We start from the raw sequence: 22758 nt of genomic DNA, 5'->3' as shown, positions 1-22758 counted from the left end.
AGAAACATCTACCAATACTTTATCGTTCAGTTTTTAAAAAATAAATAAAAAATTGTCCATGTTGTGGGGATTGTCAGTTTTAATATTTTCTCCACTGTTTGTTCAATGACAATATCATTACATATCAATTAAATTAAACTGTTTAAATGCAGTCACTGTGTGCAATTTAGTGACACTTTTTCATGATACTGCATTATAAGTTGCCTTTCAGAGTTCATCTCAGTTACTTTTCTTTTTGTCTTCCAAATCTCACAATTAAAAAAAAAAATATATATATATACAGTTTACTCTTTTGTCTTTTTCATTTATTTATTTCACACTTTTTCTTGGTTGCTTTTTCTGAACTTGCAACCTCTCAGGGCAGGGATTCGTGGATACCAAAGAAAAGCAAGAACGGAAGGAAGAAGCTGTGTGGCAAATAAATGAGCAGAGGTGAAAAAGACAAGAGTTGCCCAAACACTGCAAACAAACAAATTAGAAATAAGGTTCAACAGACAACGTAAATAGCTTCCATATCAGAGACGGCATTATTCTTAAGCACTCAACTGCAGCAGCAAGGTCGCTGACCTGCACCGGGCCGGACAGGCCGTCGACAAATCAAGCACGCATCTCTGCTTGAGCCAGCAACCGACGGTCGTTGCTAAGGACGAACAATCTGCGTCTAACCGTCAAACCGTCGCCTGGAGAACTAAATTAGACCGAGATAAGCCGGGTTTTTTTATCGTTATCATCCTCTACGGTTTGGAATATAAAGAAGTGACAGTCTGTTATTTCAGACGGAAGACAGCTTTACACCTGAACGCCTCCCGACGCATTTAGTTATGTAGGATGCATTAGCCAAAGCCAAGGGTGCTGATTAGCTGAGCCCACTAACTGTCTGCATGTCTCTTAGAATCCTCATCATTTTTTTATTGAGGGTAAAAAAAAAAATTTTTTTTAAAAGCTGTTAGGAGAACAGATAGGAATTTTGGAATGATCTCAGTCTCATCTGGAGCAAAACTGCACTGCAAAAAATCTTACCAAGTGTTATTGGTTAAGTTTTCTAGTGCAAATGTCTGCTTTTCGGCAAGAAATAGGAATTTGTTTCAAGTCACTAATTCCTTGATATAAATAAAAAAGTACTAATACGACTAGGAGATTACGTCACTTATGACTTGTACATTTTCAACAGCGTTAAGGAATTATTCACTCAGAACGAGCTCTTATATATTTCTGAAAAGTTTTGTGTAAGTTTGTTTTGTCTTCTTTCAAGAGTACTAAAATGTTTTAACTAGAAACTAGATCACGAATACTAAGATTTTGTGTTTTTGCAGCGCGCGCACACACACACACACACACGTTTCCCCAATGTAAAAAAAAAAAAGAGCAAAAAAGAAAGTGCAGCGTTTGCGTGTTTTTATAATATTCTTTAAATCTACTGGCATTTTTAGGTTTGCCACACTATCATTACCTAAACAGAGATGAAGCAAAAGGCCAAAAAATAAAAACATTAATAAAATAAAAAGAAAAAAGAAAGCCGCTTCCATTGAATTTTTCCGGGAAAGTAGCGGTCAGGTGCTGCTCGTCAGATGCACTGGATTAGCTGACGATAAACCAGACGTGCGCCGAGAGATCGGCCACTGACCAGGTTTGGATCGTTCTTAGGTTCATCAACCCCGACAGGTGGAAACTCAAAAATAATTTCTCCTTTTGATCAGTGAACCAATCGCAGAGCTAACCTGATGCAAAACACTCCCTTCGGGGTAGAAGTTGTTGCCAAGTGGAGAAGACTCGAAATGGGTTGAGTAAAAAGGTGAGGGGTTTCAAGAGGAAAAGACGCAAGAAGCTTTTTGAAGGAAGCTTTATTCTTTGTGTCATGTGGTCGGAGGTTGCTTCAGGTTGTGAAAGAGAAAGACTTGAAGCAGTGCACACACTGCAAAAACACTAAATCTTACCGAGTGCTTTTGGTCTAGTTTTTCAGCACACTTCAACCAAGACAAAACTAACTTGCTTTTCTGCAAGATCAAGGAGCTTGTTTTAAGTAAATAACAACAATGGAAAAGATGCATGTACTATCAATATTGGTAGGTTGTTTAACAAGATGTTTTTCCAATGTCATAAGTCAAATAACATAAGATTTTGTGGTTTCTGCAGTGTCTAAATGGGGGCCATTTTAAAACTTTGAAAAACTTGAGAGTTAGGGTAAGGATGCAACATGCACATGGAAACCGGTGGTCCAGGATGAATGCTGAACCTTAAAATATCAGCAAACTTCAACAAACTGAAGCAACGCTGAAAAGAAATGCGGCAAATGTACCACAAGCAGGACGAATAGTCATACAGATTTTTAAAAATAAAGAAATAAATGTACGTTAGTTCATAAATAATGATGTAGTGGAATGCGCGCGTTGTGAGGATCGAACGGGGGGGGGGGGGGGGTGCGCGCGTTGTGAGGATCGAACGGGGGGGGGGTGCATCTCGCATTTTTTAAGACGGGGTGCCGGCTTGCTGCGGGCCGGTTCTAATAATAAATCAAGATCATCCCAGGGGCCGTAGAAAATCTTCTCGCGGGCCTTGACTCTGACATATGTGCTTTAGTTGTTTCAGAGAGACCTAATCCTTCCCACAGAGTCTGTAGCGGCTAGCTTTGTCTAGACTAGAATTAGCGCGGGGCTTTAATTAAAACGTTCTTTTGCCCGGTAAAGCCCCGCAAACACAATGGCAACTTTTACATTTGACACGAGGCAAGAGATCAGCAACTCCAGTCAATCAGAGATCGAGCTGGAAACATTTCAGGAGGAGGTGGGAGGCGGAGAGGGTCAGAGGGGAAAAAAGCTAGGAAAAAAGCTAGGCTCTCTCTCACACACACACGCACACACACGCCTTCACACACACCTTCACACAGATTAGGAGAACATGTCGAACGTTCAGGCAGCGAGTAACAAACCGTTCAGAGCCGGAAAGCTCGGCTTTTCGGTGAAAATGCTGTCGGAACGAACAAGTTTAAGATTTTCTGGAAGTGTTTTTTTTTTTGTTTGTTTGTTTTTTTTTTTTTTACACCAGCAAAAATATCAAATCAAAGCCGAAGCATTTAAAACACGGCAGGTAAGGACCCTTGCACGAACATCTACCTTCCTACCAACTGCCACGCCCAATAATTGTTTCTGCAATGCGTCGTTCTCATGTAACATTTACCAAACATTACTTACATGGTTTTCTGAATCGAGGACACACACAGCCAGACCACACACTGTGTGTCAAAGCGTGCAGCGGCACAACACAGCAACACACACACACACTTTGAGCTGGGAATCTGGCTCTGAAGATAATACTCCATTAGCCTAGGCTGCAGAAAAGCCTGCCAGTCCTTCAAAAAGCTGCCAGAGTTGTTTTATGCCAACTCTTAATCCAAAAGAGCACAAAAGAGAGCAAAAGAGAATAAAAAGCGCCTGCTTCCTCAAAGCTCCTCCTCCTCTTTTAATTATCCTCATTTCCCATTCATGTCCTCATAGTTGACATAGTTTTAGACTTGTACCTTGCGTACGTCGGAATAATCGTATCAGTCTTATTGGGAACATTAGGTCAGTTCAGAAAAAAAAAAGAAAAAGCCAATGCTCTGCCACCTCCAATGTTCATTTGTTCTGGGATCTTTTCCACATTAGCGGGTCGAAACACAGAACTGAGGGGTCAGCTGCGATTACATACACTTTTTTTGCTCTCGTCCTTACAGCATCGCGTTTGGGCAGAGACCTTTGAACCAGCGTGCAAAGTGAGGCAACACTGTGAGGAATTCACAGCCGTGTCACGCCCCTGGTTAGCGGATAGCATTCAGCGCCATCCTCGTCATTTCACATCGGAGAACCAATGTTAGCGCGCTGGTGCTACGAGAGGAACGAGGTCAGGAGCTCAGGAAGAGCTATGGGGTTTCGTTCTCCTGCACTGGCAACAAAAGTCAAGGGAAAAATATCTTTATATTGCTTTAAGCTATCTGACGTTAGCTTAAACTTCAGTTAGGCTAACTTCTGAGCTAACTTTCTTAAAGCTAACTTAAAGCAACGTGTGCTACGAGTCCATGTAGATTACCTGTCCTTTTTAGTGCAGCACATTACTGTAAAAAATTTTTCAAGTGTGGATATAAGCTTTGAAATTTGTATTCTCACCCCTCAGGTTGTATTTTTTTTCATATTTCCCGTGAGCCACTCGAATTTCTGGACGACGGTCGTTTTTCAAGATGGCCGCCGTTTTTCCAGCCTTTTAAAACCAGTCATTGCCATAAAATATTACCTGTATTCATGACTTGAATAAATTTTATGTCAAATCATATGCTTTCGATTTTGGTCATCACGTTGATACAACTTTAAAGGAATTATATGCATCAAATCAGAAAAACAAATATTTATTGACAGTTGCTAAAACGTTATTGATGTAACTGTAGTGAAAAAGAGGCTGAGTAATAAAGCATGTCACAAATTTCAGGACTTTTTCTCTCCCCATTTTGAAAAAAAAAAAAAAACGTATCAATTTTCAATTTTGCTTCCACTTCACAAACACATAGACACCTGTGACTGTGGGACAAGTTCTGGAAAGTCTCACAGGGTGTGAACTATTTTCGTAAGGTTCAGTAGGCATTACTGTTAACATTCAAGAGGTTCTTACTGCATGAGGATAGAAGGGCAGCCGGCTTGGGCAAGCAGCTGGTGATACAATGAAAACCTCATCTGCACCGAGATCAAGTTCAGTCAAACCGCTGCAGGAGAGCTCCACGTCTGCAGTCCGGGGCGCATCGCCTTCAGCAGCGACTGCAGAAAGACAGAAAGAAAAACTATTAGACAACATAGCAGCACCACGCAGACACACTTCCACAGCTAGGGGGAAGCTTGCGAGCTGCAGCAGTTTTCTGTAAAATGCGTCAACCCGGAAGAGCTATGTCACCAAAGATAATGGCATTTAAAACAAAGTAGGAAGCTCATGAAGAAGGATAACAGCCTTTGTTTTGAGTTGTTTCTTAATATTAACTGGAACCACAATGGCGTATGTAATGAGCTAAATTCTCAATACGTTGTAATAAAAGAGAGTAATCATGCTAGCGTTAGCTTAGCACTTCCTCAGACGACTCGAAATGGAACCACTGTGAAAGACAAAAGGAAACAAAGGTAAAAAGATGGCAGAACTTAAAATTAGAAATAGTTTTGCTATGCTTCAGCAGTATATTTGTTTAATTTGTTTGTTTATTTCATTCATTTACAGTTTAAAATGAACCCCCTTGTCACACGTTGACATAAACAAACGTTTTGAATGAAAAGGAGTAGTTTGAAGAAAAAAGAAACTTATATAGTCAACCCCTTCTCTCAAAAGTCAATTCACTAAACTATAAACAACCAAACATCAATCATGCATCCATATATATCTTTAAACATAATATAGACAATGTGTATAAATAGATAATAATAAAGAAAAAATATATAATTTTTCCAACGACACAGTGCTCTACTGAATCAATACACTTCATTATTGGTTTTAAGTATTTTATATTTTATTATTTTCGTCAAAGCACAAATTGATCTACTCTCTTTGGTGTCTTTAGACAGATTGTTCAACATATTTGTTCCAACAACAGAAATACAAAGCTCCATTTATTTAGTTCTCCCTGTGTTTTTTTTTTATTTTTTATCTCTGATCTTCTCAAATTATAAATGCCATCTCTTTTAGTAAATCCGTTTTGCAAACATGTTTGTAATATACTGGTACATATTTTGCAGACTACACCAAGTCGTGACCTATCATGAATTTGAAGTTGAAGGTCAGTGGATTTATTAGATCTCTGTGACGGTTTCTGCAGGTATTTTTGCAAAAATAAAAAGAGCACTTGCACATGGTTTACAGGTTGACCCGCAGAAAGTTCTGTTTGAACAAGCCCATACAAAAAGCTTTGTTGCACTTTGTTGATAGCGACCTTAGTGAGGTTTTGCCTTAACAGTAATGCCACCGCTGTGAATTTATCGAGTCTCGTCTGTCACAGATCCAGCTGTTTAAAACATTCTGATTACTGCTCTACCTGGAGATCTGGACAAGTTTAGGCAAGTACATTCAAGGATAGTTTCTGCTTTACCCGACTGGCATGTTTTCTTGTCTTTCTTATTTTGTGAATGGTTAAGAGAAACGGAATTATTTATATTAATACCCGTGGGAAACAGGAAGTAAGGGATTATTATACGGGTCAGTTTTTAAAAAAATTAATAAATACAAATAAATAAATAAATCATTCTGTTACTTTTATTTTCTAAAATTGCTGTGATGCCAAACCTTTGGCTCAGCTGATTTTATAAAAAAAAACGGCTGGACTTTCTTTTTTTCTTCATCTTCTTTTAATTAGATTAACAACAACGGAATGATTTCATTTAAGGATTATGACGCATGTTTGGCAGATGTGCACATAACCCCTGGCACTTCACAAGTGGAGTACTTGTTGAAAGAGCAAAGAAAAGGCAGCATGTAAATCAGAGAATCTATTCCCACGCAGCCAAACTGATGGATCTTCTTCCCCGCCCTGTGTGGAGGAAACACTTTAACGTCTGAATGAGCACAATGAGCACATGAAAAGATTTATGTCCTTGATGGTGTTATTATCATTCATGAAATATTCCAGCCAAAAGTAAAAAAAAAGAAAACAAGTGGCGTGAATAAATCTAAATCGACATCCACAATAGCTTTGCTTTTGAAGGGCCCTCGGCTCATTTCAGCGCTATTACTGATGCGTTCCGGGGTCATAGAATTGAATTTAAATAAATAGCAGAGCAGAGTAGTTCCTCAGTCATTAAGGAATTCACATTGTGGGAATGCATGGATCTGTGCAGGTGTGTCACCTCCCAACCTGCACGGGGCTGGTTGCTGTCGATGTCCGGCTCTGCGATCATCTCCGGACCATCTTGATTCTCAGCCATCAGTTGGAGCTCACTGATCTCGGCGGCAACGCTCTGGACTCCCTCTGCGACCTACAACACAATGCACGCAGATTATTCATCATATCAATGTTTGAAACACATTGGGTGTTGTGTTAAAGCCCCACAAAAAAATTAAAACAAACAAAAAACATGAAAATCTTGGAAAGTATAGCTTCACCGTGGATCTGACAATTTCCAACTTGACTGGCCAAGTTGGAAAGTAAATTTGAACTTTTTTCCCCAATCAGTAACACACTGGTCACAACACTCTTCAGTGTGGAAGTTGTTACTGAAGGAAGAAGAGAGCGGAGTATTTGGCTGTAGTCTTTACTGGCTCCTGCTTATTTTTCATTCTGCAGCAAGAATATATCTATCTATCTATAACCGATGTTTACAGTAACTAATGCTAAAGGTGACGACAGTTTGATAGCTGCACCTCCAGTTGTTCCACCTCCTATCCAAGTTGTTTATTGGCAAAATAATATACAAACTAGCAACTGCTTGTAATAAACAAATTAAACAGGAACATTTAAGTGGCTCCTTCAAATTAAAGACAAAATGTGACTTTACATGACTCCCGCAGCCTTAAAATTATACAACATCTTCATGACCAGCATCTTCAGTACTTACTGTGGCACCTGTTAGCTACTGGTAGAGTAGTGTAAGAATTACAGCTCTTTCCTTACAGATTCAGCTTATTATATTATCGATCTTCTTGAGTCTGTGTGGTACAACTACCTTCTGCAAATCCTACTAGTGATTTTCAACCAGATTCAAATCATTTCACTCTAATGGACACAATAGTGTCTGATAGGAAGGCCTCTGAAACCAAACCTTGGTAAACTTGCTTGGCATCATGTTTCTGGACCATCATTAAAGATCCAATGAATCCCAAGCTTCAGCTTCCTTAAACTGTAGATAATGCAACATTTTCTTCCAGACTTTCCTGATACTTGAATGAACCCATTGTGTCCTCCATACGCTACAGTTATTCCAGAGGAAGGAAAGCAATCCCTGAGTTACCGCCATGGTTTAGGTCTAAACCTGGATAACTTAGTGCATTTCCTAACGCACAGTATCTTTCTTTTTGCAAGGTACTGGCCTGTTTTCTCAAACCTTTTGAGCAATACTCCTTACTTAGCAACATTTGAAACATAAAATGGCAAGGTAAAGGTACTGGAGGCGTTTTGGCCCAAGCACATACCTGATGCAACTAATGAAGCCCTCCAGTTGTACCTGATGGAACCAGTTGTACCCGGTTCCATCAGGTACCCGGTGGTTCCATTAGGTATTCTGCTTTCTCGGGTGAAAGCAGAGTACACCTGCTTTCATGCATACTATTATGAAGAACTGTATGCAGGTGGTGAAGATGACTATTTTTGAGATTGTTTTGAAAGACATAGACACGCCATAGAAGAACTGAAATCCGCATGGTCGCAGCGAGAGCTGAGGGTTTGCTTACAAATGGGTTTGGGTTCTCCTAACTAAAGTTGGTTGCAACTAATCAGTCTGGATTCCTGGTATGTTATCGGTTAGCTGGCAAACAACTTGCTAAAGGCAGATTCTTTTTGGAAATGTTTACAGCAGCATCTACAGTACATTCTTATGAGTACAGCAATGGTTTTGAAATTGGTCTCATTGGGTTGGTTTTGGACTTTATCTCACTTCCTTCAAAGTCTTGATCTCATCTTGGTCGGACTCGACTACAACTCTGAGGAGAACTTAACGACAGAAAAGTTGGATAGAAGATTTTTGGCTTTACAAAGTTCGGAGATCGGATATTGACCAAATTTATCCGATTGGTACTCATCTCTTGTTTTGCTTTTGCTGTGCTCCACATGTTTTTACCATCAAGACAAATTAAGTTGGCAGTCTTGAATGACTCTGCCTCGTGATTTGAGATCATTCGTTCACACTTAGTTTATGACGTGAAAAATTATGATTTTTACGCTTTACGCTTAATAAGTATTTCTTTTTTTTTTATTAGCTGGTTATAATCACGTTTTCCGTTGACTGAAGAGTTGAAACGCAAAAATGAGTCAAAGTCTAATTTCCACTACAACAACACAGATAAGGATAATAAGGCCGTAAAGCAGGCTTTGCAAATGTTACCAAACAGCCTTTGTTGTAAATCTGTGACCTGGAGTGAACCTCCGCTGGTTTGGCTCAGTGGGGAGTGGGTGAGATAGAGCCACAGAAGTAAGCGGCGTTGGCCCTCAGCAGCGAAAATATATTAAAAGAAATGTCCGGTGATCCTGGATAAACCTCCATTTCCAGAGGAATGTCTGACAAATGAATCAGACAGCAGAGACAAGAAGGCAGGTAGGGGATAAGTCTCATGCGGAGAAACAAACAGGGATGAACGAGGAGAAGCAGATGTATTTAAACAGGGACCGGCATCTGTTCCTTCTTATGAACAGAGTCTTTAGATAAAGATGGTCCACTTGAAAATATCATGAGAACATTTTAGCATATAAGGAGGAATACATTTGTCAACAGCAAATAATCTCTAAATCTTCTTGTTTTTTTTCCTTTTTGTGAAATTCCTTGCCAGACTTGTAGGCATCCCGCAAATTCTTTCACCACACGAACAGCTATGGAAAAAAGAAAAACAACAGGCGCCTTGACGTCAGAGATTTAAACAAGACAAGGTCCACCTCTCACTCCCTATGGAGTCTCTAATAATCGGCGCTTAATATGGAGCCCCTGACTCCAATTTTATGGATTTAACAGTCTGGGGTTGTCGTCCCTCCCCACACAAACACACGCACACACACACACACAGTTCAACTAAAAAGTTCAACTGTTAGCATTGTGCATCATTTATTTCCAGCACCACATTTTCAGAAGAATAAAATGCCAAACAGAGAGGATGTTCAGAAAAAGAAAAGAAAACAAAACATTTTGTTTCTGTACCTCAGAGTTGCTGGATGTGCAGGAACTGGCTCTTTTTGGACACAGTTTGGGTCTGGAAAACAAAAAAAAGAACCATAATCAATTCAAGTGCTAATTAAAGACAGCTCTGTGAGAGAAAGCAAGTTTTTTTATTGAAGATGCTGATGAAGGAAAACCATTGTGATGTAGAGGCTAAGCCAAATGCTTGAAGCCCCTGAGGTGGTACACCGGGGTAAAGTTGACACGCCAATCAGTTTCTTTCTTTGTCACCATATCCTTTATTATGTTGCGGTCAAAACTGGTTTCCCCCTCTCGGGTGGAACACACCTGCCTTCATTAACACCAGGTACTACTTAAATAGACACCTGACAAATCATGTGACCCGAACATTTATAATACAGAAATTCATAATCTGCTCCTACACACCGGCCCCTAATTGTTATGGCAGGCAGACACAACAATTATACAACCAACACAGGAGCAAATTAATACATATCCATTGATTTACACCCCCTGTATCAAACAAAGTTTGGTAATAGGTCTTTCAATAATATTGTTCTTTGTCTGCAGTTTTACAGATCGCACCATGCCCTTTTTATCAGAGAAAACCGATATTACTTTAGCAAGAGGCCAGGAGCCACGTGGGGCAGATGAATCCATGATGACAACGACATCTCCAGATTTCAAATTTTGTTTCTGTTGATCTAGTACTTGCTCGGCATAACCCTTTTCAATAACATCCTGAAGGCAACTTGAATATTCCTTTTGAAGTTGAGGGTCATTTACAAACCTTCTTAATCCAAGTATCCTCTGCTTGGCTACAGAATAGCTATTTGGTAGCATAGCATCTGTGTTCCTAAAGGGCAGTTTCAGACAATATCTCTTATCCTGTAAAGTTAAAGAGGATTCCATGATTTCCATAAAACGAATGTCTTCTCTTGACATTTCAGTTTTCTCTAAGGTTTTCTCATTGAAGTCATGGTCATACTGTTTGTTGAGCAGGAACTCCAAGTTAGATACAGAAATCTTGTTTACTAGAGCAGAACATGGCTTCACTTCAGTACTGCTGTTATTTCCATCTTCATTCAATAGACCATTAATCACCCAGCCCAACACTGTCCTTGTAGCATATGGGCCATCTCCACAGCTGTTGACCACTTCCCAAGGCTCTAGCATCTTGGGAGCGTTGGTTCCTATCAACAAGTCAACATTGGCTTTTATGGTGGGGATTTGAACCTTTGACAAATAAGGCCATCTTTCTATTTCTGCAGCAGTAACAATATTATCTGAAGTAACTGGCATTTGCTTCTGCGTAAGAACTTCTGGCAGAGGATAAAAGTTGTTTCCATTCAACCCTGATACCTCTATGCCAGACAATGAATAAGCAGTAACAACCTTTTCCTGCCCCATTGTTTTTAAGAGAAATTTAGTCCTTTTCCCTGTGATGTTTAATCTTTGCATAAGATGTTCTGAACAAAATGTAGCCGTACTACCAGGATCTAAAAAAGCGTATGTCTGTATGACATCCACTCCTTTGGTAGATTTTACTTGTACTGGAATAATGGACAGAATACAGCGACTCTTTCCGGCCCCTGTATGTCCACATGTCTGAGGAAGAGTTGATGGTTTAAGTCCGGTTGGCTCTTTTATTGGTTCAGGCTCAGAATTTGCCTTTGGAATATGCAACACAGTTGGGTGTCGTTGATCACAAATTTCACAGATTAAACGTTTATTACAATCTCTGCTGATGTGACCAGTACACAAGCATCCAAAACAAATCCCTTTGTCCTTCAACAGACAGATTTTCTCTCTGTGTTTCTTGTTTTTAAACTGTTGGCATTTATCGATAAGGTGAGCACCTGAACAACAATGACAGTATGGCCTTTGTATCTTTGATCCATTTTCAGAGTAATCCACTGATGTTGCTGTGGTAGCAAAACTACTCTCTTTACTTCTGATTCTTGACTGTAGCTTGAAGCTGCTGGAAGACCTCTGGCCAGCTGTATGTTGAGGTGCATACACTTCAATATCACCAAAAATTGGATCAGACAAGATCCTCACATGTTTCTCCAGAAATACAACCAGATCAATAAAATGAGCTCTGTGGTCGTATGACTCCCAAATATCATGAGCAACACCCCTCCATCTCTCTCTGAGTTTGTATGGCAGCTTAGAAATGACCATTTTCATATTACTTGGCATATCCAACTCCTGCATATATTGAAGTTCTTCCATCACATTGCAACATCCTCGTAGAAACAAAGCATAAGCTTGTAGAGCTTTAACATCCTCTGATTTTATTGATGGCCAGTTCAGAGCTTTGTTTATATAAGCAGTTCCTATTTTGTATTCATTTCCGAAATGTTCCTGCAGAAGACCCTTTGCTACAATGTAGCCACGTTCAATATCCATATGCTGGCAGCTGCGGACCAGTTCCTTAGGCTGTCCTGCAGTGAACTGCTCCAAATAATACAGTCAGCTTTACTGGCTTTCTTTTCCACTCCTTGTTCAAACGCTTTAATGAAAGCTTTATATTGCAATGGATCTCCTTCAAACACAGGAATGTGTCGTGGTGGTAAAGACAATAGACGCTGTTGATGCACAAGTGCATCAATTATTTCATTTTGCTTACACATAATAGTGACAACATCTCCATTTTGAACTTGATCAGTTTGATGATTTATCCTTTGTCTGGTTTGATTTCCACAAGCAGTTGTTGCATCATGTTGCAAATCATATGAATTTTCTAAGTCCATTTGATCATGTGCATCAAAATACTGCTTGCTCATAGAACTTTTCTTTTCAGTCTGTTTTGGTCGCACATCCATTGCTTGCAGTTTGGTTTGTGTTGATACTGCATTTCTTTGCTGCATTACTTTACATACTGTGGGATAATAATCCTTTGCCATGACATTAAGAGTTTTATCTGATGTCAGTTTCCTTTTTTCCTTTTCAAAATAAGAGTTCATTCCGTCAGTTAGTGCACGGGAAAAACATTGTTCATCAGAAGCCTGCAGAACTGCCAACTTTGCAGTAGACGCAGCTAGCTCAGTTTCCAACTCAAGCTGTTCCCTTTTCCTTTTTATCAGTTGCTCCTGTTCCTCCAGTGCTTGACGTTCCTTCAAAACAGCCATTCTTGCAACCAGTGCAGCTCGCTCTGCTGCAGCTTTTATTTGTGCAGAGGAAGTTGTACTTGACCGATTGCTGGTAACACTTTTGTTGTAATGTTTACTCACATTGGAAACACTATCATTAGGCTTAATACTATCATCATCATGATTAATATCAACACCATTAAGTAAATGATCAGCATTTTCATTTTCATCGTTTTCTTTTGATTTAACCCACCTTTTCACATTTTCAGCAAATTCATCAGTAAACAACATTTTTGCTTTAAACCATATTTCATGTTTTCTTTCTCCTCAACCGGCAATAAATTCATTAATGAATCATGCATGCATCTTATTTCAACACACAAATCAATGTACCCATCAAGAGACGTTTGAACTTCTGAAACCAAACCATTTTGCATCAACTCTTGTATTTTTTTCTTTAAACTGCTAGCTTTATTTAGCTTAGCCTTTCTACCAGCTTGCAATCGATCTAACCGATCAGCAATTGCTTTAGCAGAAAGTTTAACCACTCGTTTACCCGTTTGTGTGTCACAACTGCTAGTCAGAAAGTCCTGTTTGTCAGCAGTAGATGGCGCACTAGCACCCGCTGGTAAATCCACGTCCGCTACGCAATCCTCCATAATAAAAGTCCGTCAGTCAATAGATCGCAACCAGTTAATTGATACAAAGTTAATTGTTCCTCCACTTCAGCAACCAATGCATTGGATTTACGCCATTATGTGTGCACACGTTTAGATTTAGATTCAGATGGCCATCTCGCTAATTGTAGCGCTACACATACCTATTCGATGCGTACATTTCAAATCCAGCAACAAGGAAATCCAGGTGTCCTCCTGAACGCCGATCCTGTCCGACGTCACCCCAGGCTGCAGATGAGCTAATGCCAATCAGCTGACGCTCCGTTCCCAACACACAGGCTCCGGCTGCGTCCCTCATCGTAGGCAAACGCCATCCAAAGTTCCTTTCTTACAATCTTTCCTTGTGATACCCAGTTTTGACTTGACTGTAGAGGCTAAGCCAAATGCTTGAAGCCCCTGAGGTGGTAAAGTTGACACGCCAATCAGTTTCTTTCTTTGTCACCATATCCTTTATTATGTTGCGGTCAAAACTGGTTTCCCCCTCTCGGGTGGAACACACCTGCCTTCATTAACACCAGGTACTACTTAAATAGACACCTGACAAATCATGTGACCCGAACATTTATAATACAGAAATTCATAATCTGCTCCTACAGTGATGTTTGCAATTTGACCAGAAATGTAAAAATGGACACAGTCCCATGTAGCTGTGCTGAAATGGGAGCTTTCTGGCAATATAATTACCACCATTAACTTTTAGTATAATAACTCCCGCATACCTGTGGCGATCCGACTCAGTATTTGTTCTATTGTGGCCCTGAATAATGAAGCAAGATGCACCACAAAAACTTGATTTCTCACAAACGCTCTAGTTGTCTCCAACCGTTCCTGTAATGGTTGTTGCTGAGCCGTCGTTGCATTTTTTCACTGGTGGGAATTTAAAACTTTGTGATGTGTGATAACAAGCTCTAACCGGTCTCTCCATTACCAATAAAGGAGGATTGGCATTATTCCTACATTTGCCTTGCCTTAAACCCATTTTTTGACATGTTACAACCACAAGCTTAAATGTGTTTACAGGGATTTTGTGTGATAGACCAACATTAAGTAGTGTATAATTGCAAAGGGGAAGGAAAACAAAACTTTCTTTTTGTTTTCTTGTAGTCTGTGTTTCTAATCAAACCCCTGAGTCAGTGAGTTTCACATTTAGAGGCTGAATTCTTCCAGTTATTCTCAGCTAAACTGAATAAGCTTCATCAAACTAGACTGACGGACTTCATGCTTGCCACATTTTCCCTAGACTTGAATGGACCATTCCAGTAAAGCAGGGGTCTCAAACTCCAGTCCTCGAGGGTCGCTGTCCTGCGGTTTTTACATGTGCTACAGGTACAAAACACTGGAATGAAATGGCTTAATTACCTCCTCCTTGTGTAGACCAGTCCTCCAGAGCCTTATTGACCTAATTTTTCTCTTCAGCTGTGGTGCAGCAGAGGCACATCTAAAAGTTGCAGGACAGCGGCCCTCCAGGACCGCTGCAGTAAAGGAATGCTAGCATTTCACTGCAACCAACTAGGAATGAGAACTCTTACTGGACTTCTGAATAATTGTTGATTAATGGATTACTAGATTAAAATTTGTTCCAATCAATTGACTCAAAACATCCGCTCAGACCTTCATTCACTGTTGCAGTTTGCAGGTCGTCCAGCAGAGGGCGCCTCCGGCGATCCAGAAGCCAAGTCAGTTGATACAGAAACAAAGATGGCGGCCCTAGACTAGCCCAGAACGGTTAAGAGAAATGGTCTGAACAGAGTTCTGTGTTTAATGGGAAATGCGACTTAGGCGGTTCTGTTTTGAAATATAAAAACTCAACAAGCCGCTTAAGTTTCACCTTGATAGAACTTATTCAAATATTACTTAATTGCCGCAAAGTATATAATAACTTTCTGTTCATTTAGTCAGTATTTGATACTGCTGACACAAAATAATATATTAATAATATAGTGTAATAATGTAACCCTTTGTGTTATGGAAAGGCGGTCGGCCCTTTTGACACAAGAGAAAAGCAGGTTTTTTTATTTAAAAAAGGCCACTTATTCATTAATTGCTAGTCAATTGATGAGATCAATCAACTTAGATTAACTCATTAATTGATAACTACTAATTCATACAAACAAACTTAGGCTGTAAAATTAACCTCTGTCCAGTTTCAAGTTACTTACATCTCCTAACAGGTCTTCAAGCATTTTCCTGTATTTGACTCCATCCATCTTCCCATAATCCGCCCTCCCCTTCGCCCACGCAGCGATTTTCATGCAGGCCAAAAGGTTACATTTTGAATTTACCTAACTAGAACACATTCTCCCCTGTTTGCTTTGTCCCCCACATGGATAGTGGCAAACTTCAAACAAGACTTCTTATGGCCTTCCTTCAACATTCGCTTTCTTCTTGTCACGAAAAGGCAGATATATGGAGTGCGAGGCTAATAGTTGTCCTGACAACTTAAACTGCGGATCTTAGCAGCTGCTCTAGATTCACTGTAGGGCCTCTCGTCTGCTTTAGTGATTAATGCTCTCCATGTCCAGCCCTGTCGGATTAGGCGGTCCATCGTCTCTCAGGTCGCTTTCCGTTGTGCCATTCTTTTTCCATTTGGATTGAACAGAGCTCAGGGAAATGTTCAAATTGTATTTCATGGCCTCATCGTGCGTTAAGCCTCTCCATAACTTTCCCCTCGACCTGTCAGCTTGGCCTTCATGTCCACCGTTAGCCTCTGTTAGCCTCAAACCTCTGACATCCTTACATCATAGTCGAGTTTATGCTGAGATTAAATTACACGCATGTGGAGTCTACCCACTAATTTGCCGGAAACTGATGGTGCTTGAATGAGCTGGGTTTAATTTAGCGGCATCGGAGTAAACTAGGTTGACTTTTCAGAAGTATTTAGAAAAAAAAAATATTTTTTTAATGTGGAAGAACCCAGGATTCTTTCCTTCTTCTTCACAATCACACACCACGTTGTGTTGTTCTGTCATATCAAAACGTCAATAAAATACATTGATGGTTGTTGAAAAATGTGAAAAACTTCAAGGGGAGGGAATATTTCTTTGAATATTGCTCCGCCCCTGCCCTCTCTACACACATGGCCATTGTTATTAATATTCTTAAAGGATGGAGTACGTTGTCAGTCGTTTCTGGAGTATTTGTCTAACTTTCCTCCCCGTTTTGAGATTTATTTGACCCAGTGAAGTATGAAATACGCGGGCATGTAGGCGCTTATTAAAAGGGAATATCACAGCTGAGTGAGTTCATTACCTGTCACCAGTAAACGGAGAGCAACCCCTGTGGATACCCTCATCCACCTCTGGCTGTTTCCTAATGATTTTCACCTTTGAAGGTGAACTCAGAGCTACTTAAAACCCGCATGATTGTGCCTGACTAGCCTGGTTTGGTGCCAGCTGTTTCAGTGAACTCGTATAAATTAATAGGGAACATCAGGAGGGGAAAGAAAAACCAAACAACAACAACAACGAAAAAACAGCTACTGAGCTTTTGTGTTTGGAGTTGCGTATGAACGCGTGTTCGTGCGTCCGCGTTTGTGGTGTTGTTGTTGCTATATACACTTTCCTTTTTATGGAACACGTGTTTCTAATTTTACTGGCCTTATGAAGTGAGAGCCTGCAGAGTTATTGTGCTTGCAGAGGGACCGACGTACCAAGCTGCTCAAATTCTTTCAGAAAGTTGAGGATTATTACAGGCACAAATGTAAACCCTTCCAGAGGTTCAGACCCATCGACAGCACGGGGGATAAAACAATCAGCTCGTCAGAACGGATAGTATTACGTCTTCTTAAGATTAGCGCCACTTATTTGGGGCTGGGAACAAATGTAATTCACACCTTTATAACAGCCTTTGAATGGTACTGCTACCAAACACACACTGGGCTCTGCCTCACCCGGTTGTCCCCTAGACGCTCAGTTACCCGCCCTTTGCTTTCATCCTGCCTTTCTGGTTTTGTGGCGCTGGAATTGATGCCAGGTGCTGCACCTTGACTGCCCTCTCGGTGTTTGGTGAGAAAAGCCGACATCAAGGAAGACGCACCGCCGCAGCCAAAGCCAGCTAATCACCAAAGGTCACCACATCAGGCACCGAGGCGCCCAGCTGAGTCAACATTACTGGGGTGCGACGTCGCAGGCCAGAGTTTGTGCATTTTCTGTCGAGCTACTCAGCAGCAGGAGCTGCAGGAGTTCAGATCTTGATCTCTCTGGGTTATATCGCTGTGTTCAATTTGCCACATAAGTCAGAGCTCTGACCTGAGAGAGACATCACATCAATGAATCTAGTTTTTGTTTTTTTTAACACAGCAGGTTTTGCTATCTTGTTGCTAGCATCCTGTTGTGATGCTAGAAATTACTGTAAACACCAAAAAACAATGCATTACAAAACAGGTTTACTGAGACACAACCCATCAGAAGTACAGATGAACAATTAGTTCTTCACTTTTGCCACATTTTAAATGCATGGTAGCCATGTTGGATAGTAAACTCTGACTTTCCATGTGGGGTTTTTACTGTGTTTGATGTTCTACTTGACTTTTTCGATTCGGAAATCGAAGCACTAGGGAACAAACTGAACTCGCCATACAAACTGAGGCCTCGCGTGTTGGTTTTGCATTAGTTGCTGCTAGCCTTAGCCCTAACCCAATTTCACTACAATTCTTAAGAAAATTTGATTAGTTAAATACATTTTGACATTTTTAAAAGACTCATAATGATTTCGTGTATGCAGTATTGTTTGTTTTTTCATACCAATTTTTCAGGTACGAAGAAGAGCCATCTACCATTTTTGATAGTAAAGTATGGGGCGTCATATTCACGCCAATAACGAGTGTTTTTATTTTCAACTCGGTCTCTGTCTGTTATGAGGACAAGGTGTGTGCTTGAGGCTGAAACATTTCAAATATATACCTTGGAAATCTTCATGCTAGCATAAGGTTTTGCATTCTCTACGGACTACACCTGGAGAAACAAGTTCACGGTTGCTAATGCTAATGTTGCTAATCGCTAGCAAAAGATGCTGAAGCTGACTCAAAGTCACTTTTGCCTTTGTTTTTGTAAAAACCTTCCTTTACAGAAGCTGCTCTCTCACATAGAGGGACATCACTTCTACTCAAAATATAATTAATTAACTTGAAAATAAATATTTTGGTTTTTAATGTTGTTTAAGGCTTATAAAAAGAAGCAAAAAATCAACTAATACTGGTGTTAACGTAAATTAAGACGTAAATTAATGTAAATCGGAATTTGGTTGTAAAATTCTGATTAGTGTATGCATCCATCTTTTCCTCTATGGTTCCAAATTAATCAGTCAACAAAAAAAAAACAGTCATTTTCAACAAAACCGAAAGTGGTTTATTATTTCACATTAAGTTAATTTAGAGGCTCCAGTTACTCATCTCCCAAGGAACAAACTTGCCAATGTTTAATGAAAACTGCGAGAAATTTTTAGACGGTGAATTTCTGCACCATCCGGTGTCAAACACTGTATTAAGATCAATTAACTGTTCCATTAAGCCTTTTTCTAGGCACCATTACCAGTGGTTTAAATTGTTTGTTTGCTTCTGTTACCTGAAAATGATGCAGAGTACAGTTGTGAGTATCAGAGCGAAGAAAGCGGCTCCGCTCACAGCAGCAAGAAGGGAGTCCACCTTGCCGCCTGATGGGGACGTGGTTCGTTGGTCCCCTCCCGGCTCGGTAAGGTTGTGGTAGTGGAACAGAAGCGCGAATCCACGTCCCCAGTGGGTGGTGGTGATCAGCTCCATGATGACCTCCACCATCTCTTGGCTTGAGCCAAAAACCAGCTGGCTGCTGGGAGGGCGGTTGGACCCGCAGAACCTAGAAGAAAAGGTGATGAGGTCTGAGATGTAGAGGACGTCGTGGGGGCAGGCGTCAAAGATGGACTGCTGAGTTTCAGGGCTCACAGGAGGAGTTCCTGTGGAGGGTGGTGAGCCATAGGTGGTGTCCGCCATAACCGCGCTTGGGTTCAAAGTGGGACTGAGATTTTCATTTGAGGGAGAGGCAGAGATGGAGTTGTTGACCGTGTCTGCAGGTGGTGCAGCACCAGGTAGGAGAAGGAGGGAAGAAGGGGCCAATGAAGACTGACTAGAGGACAGGTCTGCAGATCTTTTGGCAGAATTTGAAACTTTGGCAATCTCCATTTTTGTAGACTGTTCCTGGACCACGACTTGATTAGGAACACCATCTCGGGAAGTCTTTAAAAGATCCCCTGGACTCTGAAGCGCTGGTTTTGCGGCTGCCGACAAGCTTTTGTTAGCGGATAAGCCGGTAGGGGTGACCTTCTCTCTTTCCTCTGCTGCTGCCTCTTCGTCTTCTTCTTGAAAATTAGAGAAAGCAGAGTACTGAGCTTCGGAATCGTGACTTTCGAAGACGTCAAAGTCAAATATCTCCAGAACAAGCTGGTAATCGACTGGAACAACAAACTGCCAAACACAGTGAGTACCAGAGGAGTAGTTGTAGGGGAAGCCAGGAGACAAAATGAGGCCCTGAACGTCCACCACATCCACCCTGGCACCGCAGTCAAAGTACACCTGAAAAACATAATAAATTCAAGTCATTCTGCTTTCTCCGGCGGTAAGAAGATCACATTTCCACATAAGCCTGCAGTAAATCTTCCAAAAAAGATATCTATGTCAAAGATATTGTTAAAAATGAGCAAAGCAAGTTTAGAGACAATAACAACTGACTACAGAACTGTGCTACTAAAAAAATTCACAGGACATTGAAACTGATAAGACAACCCGGTGTTTTGAACATCGAACAAAGTGGTAACCCCAGTTACCCCTCTAGGGGCAGCTGCCACGGAGACCTGGTCTCTGTTATCTTTCTTTTTTTTTTTTTTACCCCTCAAGGGGGTCTTTTTGTGGGCTCTAGTGTCCCTTATATGAAAGTAGGCTGACAGGAAAGGGGGAGGAAGAGGGAGGAAGACATGCAGCAAATATTGTCGGGTCCGGGAGTCAAACCAGCGACAGCCGCGTCGCGGACGCAAGGCCTCCAAACATGGGCAGCGCTATCCCCTACGGCACCACAGCACGACCCTCCATTATCTTTTTAATCTCATTGGAGTTTCAAGAGTTAAAACATCACTGAAAGCCTGAGCATATTCCCACAACAACTAAGAAATCGGTTTGTTTAGTCAAAGTGGCAAGAACAGAAAATGTTTGTTCTGGTCAGCACATTTTGTACTTTCTGAGAATCTCAAGTGCAGCGCTCCAAGGAAATCTTCATGGGTCCTTTCATAGGCCCTATTTCTGGCCATGCACACAACAGCTGTCGGGACGCCACATGAGAAAAGAGCTTGTCCATATCGTGTCCCAAGAACTTCCAGACCAGAGCCGCTAAACAATAATAATGCCATTCTTGTCCTACAACTTTGGGTTTCTCGGTTCTTGCAGAGTAGATACAGGACTTTAGGTAGTCAGACACCAACATAAAGGCTATTATAACAGTCCAACCACAAGAAAAGACAGATGACTTTTTCAAGAGCACTAATTAAATGCAGCATTAATCTTTGCAATTGCGCATAACCAGAAAAAGCGAGTTTTAAAGTCAGAACCCAGAGTCCAAAATTCTGTCAAGGTTTCCAGGAAAGGGCAAGCATAACTGGTCAAGTTCATAATTATAAGTTTAAAAAAAAATAGGACTTCTACTTTCTCTTCATTTAATTTTGATTTAGTTTTATCTATTCTTAGAAATTTAGAAAATGTTTCAAAATGGCTTTCAGAGGTGTTTTAGCATTATGCTTCATTCATAAATAGACATATTTGTCATCTGCATAGCGATGAAACAAAATGTGACTGGGCATTTAAAAAAAAATACTTATTCAATTAAAAAAATTGGATAAAAAAAAAAAAAAAAAGAACAGGTGCGAATACAGACCCCTGAGGTACACCAAATGAGTTTCTGAAGAGAGAGTGTCTTCTTGTGTGGCTGCAAAAATTCTGTCAATCGATTAAGACTTTAACTTCTGCAATGTTACTCCTTTAATCCATGGATAAGAAATAATGCTGGGGTCTACTGCATCAAAAGCTGACATCTCAATATGCCAAGGTGGTAGGATTTCATGAAGCAGTAAAAGATAATTTATCACTTTTAAAAGGGTCATTTCTGCATCGACTAGACTAAAAACGTCCAGTAATATCATTCATACTGATCTACAAACTGCAAGCGCAAAAGAAGGACAACTTCCCCTGGCAACACGGAAATAAAAGAAAATTTAGAAATTGGTATGAAATTAGATTACACTGACTGTCTGGATAAGATTGTGTATTTTCAGGAAGGGATTCAGTAAAAAATATTCTTAAAATCAGCCACAACATGCCTATACTGAAGACTAATATTAATAAACAGATAAAACATTCATCCCATTATGTGAAGTACATAAATTAATAAATGAAATGGGACGGTGTTAAAGCCAACTAGGAAAAGCACACACTCCCGAATTGATGTGAAACAATGTTTTTTGTTTGGGTTTTTTTGCCTTTTAAAAATTAAAACGAGATTCTCATATCTCCTATTATTTCTGCCCTAACAGTACAACTGTTAAATGATGTGATTTTGTATAATTGCGACCCTGAAATGAGTGATTTGTTTGAAATTCAATCTAATGGCGATCAATGACATTGATTTGATAAAATATAATGAGGCCAAAGGTAAATATATTACGTGAAAGCTGCATTCTTGATTTGCTCACTCACATGAACCATCTCGGAGTTGAACTATTCAACTCTGCCTGTGTAGCAAAAGCCTGTGTACTGCCTGTGTGGCTGGCCTTGGTGACCTTTTGGGGGCATTCTTTCAAACCCCACTGGCAGTAATTCTTCCCAGGTGTATGGAGATTTAAAAGGGGCCCTGGCCCTAAGCGTAGGCATAGATGTTTATTGGTCCGGGGAGCTGAAAACCAGACCTTTGTAGGGGAGCTGTGCGTTTATGAGGCATCCTGCTCACCTCGGTTCTTAACTGTGGGAAAGCCCCAGACGAGGAGACCCCCCTCCCTTGCCAGACAGGTAACAAACTCAACGCCCTGCAGCAACACTTGCGTTCAAGACAGGAAGAAAAGTAGACGAGGCTGCTCTGTAGTTCCACAACAACGTTCATTTTCACGCTTCTAAATTGAAGCTTGGAAGTATTTTTTTGTTTGTTCGTCCCCCTCCCCAACATA

General features: G+C 40.5%; 1 protein-coding gene across 1 annotated transcript in view; it reads right to left on the bottom strand.

Annotated features, from left to right (window-relative positions):
- Positions 1-22758, bottom strand: part of si:dkey-112e17.1 — a 44360-nt gene that overhangs the window by 5426 nt on the left and 16176 nt on the right. The window contains exons 2-6 of the mRNA XM_044111511.1: positions 20041-20128; positions 19149-19914; positions 9837-9888; positions 6851-6971; positions 4636-4778 (exon numbers count right to left, since the gene is read on the bottom strand). Coding sequence (XP_043967446.1) covers positions 4636-4778; positions 6851-6971; positions 9837-9888; positions 19149-19914; positions 20041-20128 — 1170 coding nt within the window. The remainder of the gene's footprint in view (positions 1-4635; positions 4779-6850; positions 6972-9836; positions 9889-19148; positions 19915-20040; positions 20129-22758) is intronic.

The sequence above is a fragment of the Gambusia affinis genome, linkage group LG03 (genome assembly GCF_019740435.1).
Source record: "Gambusia affinis linkage group LG03, SWU_Gaff_1.0, whole genome shotgun sequence".
NCBI lineage: Eukaryota > Metazoa > Chordata > Actinopteri > Cyprinodontiformes > Poeciliidae > Gambusia > Gambusia affinis.
This window is presented reverse-complemented; position numbering and strand designations above follow the sequence as displayed.